Raw genomic sequence first — 1,426 nt, forward strand, 5'->3', positions numbered from 1 at the left:
CAATAATCATTTCTCCTTTCATCACACAAAAAAGTAAATCGAAAAAAAAAAGAATTTAAAATCAGTAACACAGTCATTAGAGATAAAATTTTAACCCGGCCCTAAATCTCCTGCAGCGGCTGTGCGACCTGCAGGATGCCACCGAAATGGCGAGGCAGGAACGCTTACGAGCCGAGGACGAGTGCCAGAGAAAGGAGCGAGTTTATGCCCAGAACGTGCGTCTCCTTCAGGAAGCCGCGTCCCACCTGGAGGAAAAGCTCGTCAAGAAGCAGGAGGTTTGTTTCCGTTTCTGTTAAAATATGGTTCGGGGTTTGGCTCGGGCTGAGTCTGAACGTGACTTGAATCTGTTTATAATCAACTGGCATAATCTGTTTATGATAAGGGTAGACATAAGATAAGGTAAATACTAAAAAGGTAGCACGATTTAAAAGCAACTAAGGATAAGAGAGTTCTTAATAGCCCCGCACTCCTCACCCAAACCAGGAACAACTTCGGCTGCAGGAGCACCGCGCCCGCCTCCGCCACCTGACCGCCCTCAGAGACGGCCGCTACAAAACCCTCACCGCCCACTCCGAGGAGGCCCAGCAAGCCCTCAAGAACAGACTGATCGCCCGCGCCCACGCCTACACGGGCGTGGTGACTCAGCTCGAAGCAAGTTACCCGCAGATGGAAGTGAAATTGAGGAACCTGAAAGTTTTCCTGCAGAATTTCTTAGAACCAAGTTAATTGCAAGGAAATGCACAAAAGCTCTGATTAGCGGGCGCAAAACTGATGTGACTCACGCTAATGATTGGCTATGCAATACTTTTGAGTAATTTACTAATCTCAATTAGTTTCTAATCATATGGTAATATTTTTTTCTTAGATTCTTCGTGTATTTATGTACTAATTCGTGAAATTAAGAAAAGCACTGGAAATGAGTAATGTAACAAAATGTAAAAATGCTCATTATGTTTAACTACTGAAATCGCTGAGAACAGAAAAAAGTTTTAAAGGTTTTGCAATGAGTTTGTACTGCCGTTGTTACTCTTATTTTTGTTAATGCCAAGTTGTATAGTAGTTAAGATAATGATGCTTACCTGAGGATTCTTTGGGGCCAAATAATCTGTGAACATTTTTATTTATGAAGTAAACTGTAAGAGTAGATTAAACAAATATATATATAGATATTATTCTGAGTATCTTTACAACCTCGAAACAATGAAGCAAACATTTTGCAAACATTTCATGTATGGTAATGAATATATAAACGATTATAGCCTGTCGTTTGGATTAAAGTTATATTTTTCAGTGCATTCGTGTAGGCTTTCGATGAAGCTTTATGTACCAAGGAGAATGATAAAAATACCAGGATAGTTTAATGATTTACAGTAACCGTACTGAAGATCCGTAAATAACTTTTTCCGAAAAGTTTAGATATGGCAAT

At 40.0% G+C, this 1,426-nt stretch overlaps 1 protein-coding gene across 1 annotated transcript in view; it reads left to right on the plus strand.

The window, feature by feature from the left end:
* LOC119590673 (plectin-like) overlaps positions 1-1,172 on the plus strand; it is a 2,235-nt gene extending 1,063 nt beyond the window's left edge. The window contains exons 2-3 of the mRNA XM_037939356.1: positions 117-275; positions 484-1,172. Of these exons, the coding sequence (XP_037795284.1) occupies positions 117-275; positions 484-726 (402 nt within the window). The 3' untranslated portion in view covers positions 727-1,172. The remainder of the gene's footprint in view (positions 1-116; positions 276-483) is intronic.
* The last annotated feature ends 254 nt before the right edge of the window (positions 1,173-1,426 follow it).

Source organism: Penaeus monodon, chromosome 27, assembly GCF_015228065.2.
Source record: "Penaeus monodon isolate SGIC_2016 chromosome 27, NSTDA_Pmon_1, whole genome shotgun sequence".
Classification (NCBI taxonomy): Eukaryota; Metazoa; Arthropoda; class Malacostraca; order Decapoda; family Penaeidae; genus Penaeus; species Penaeus monodon.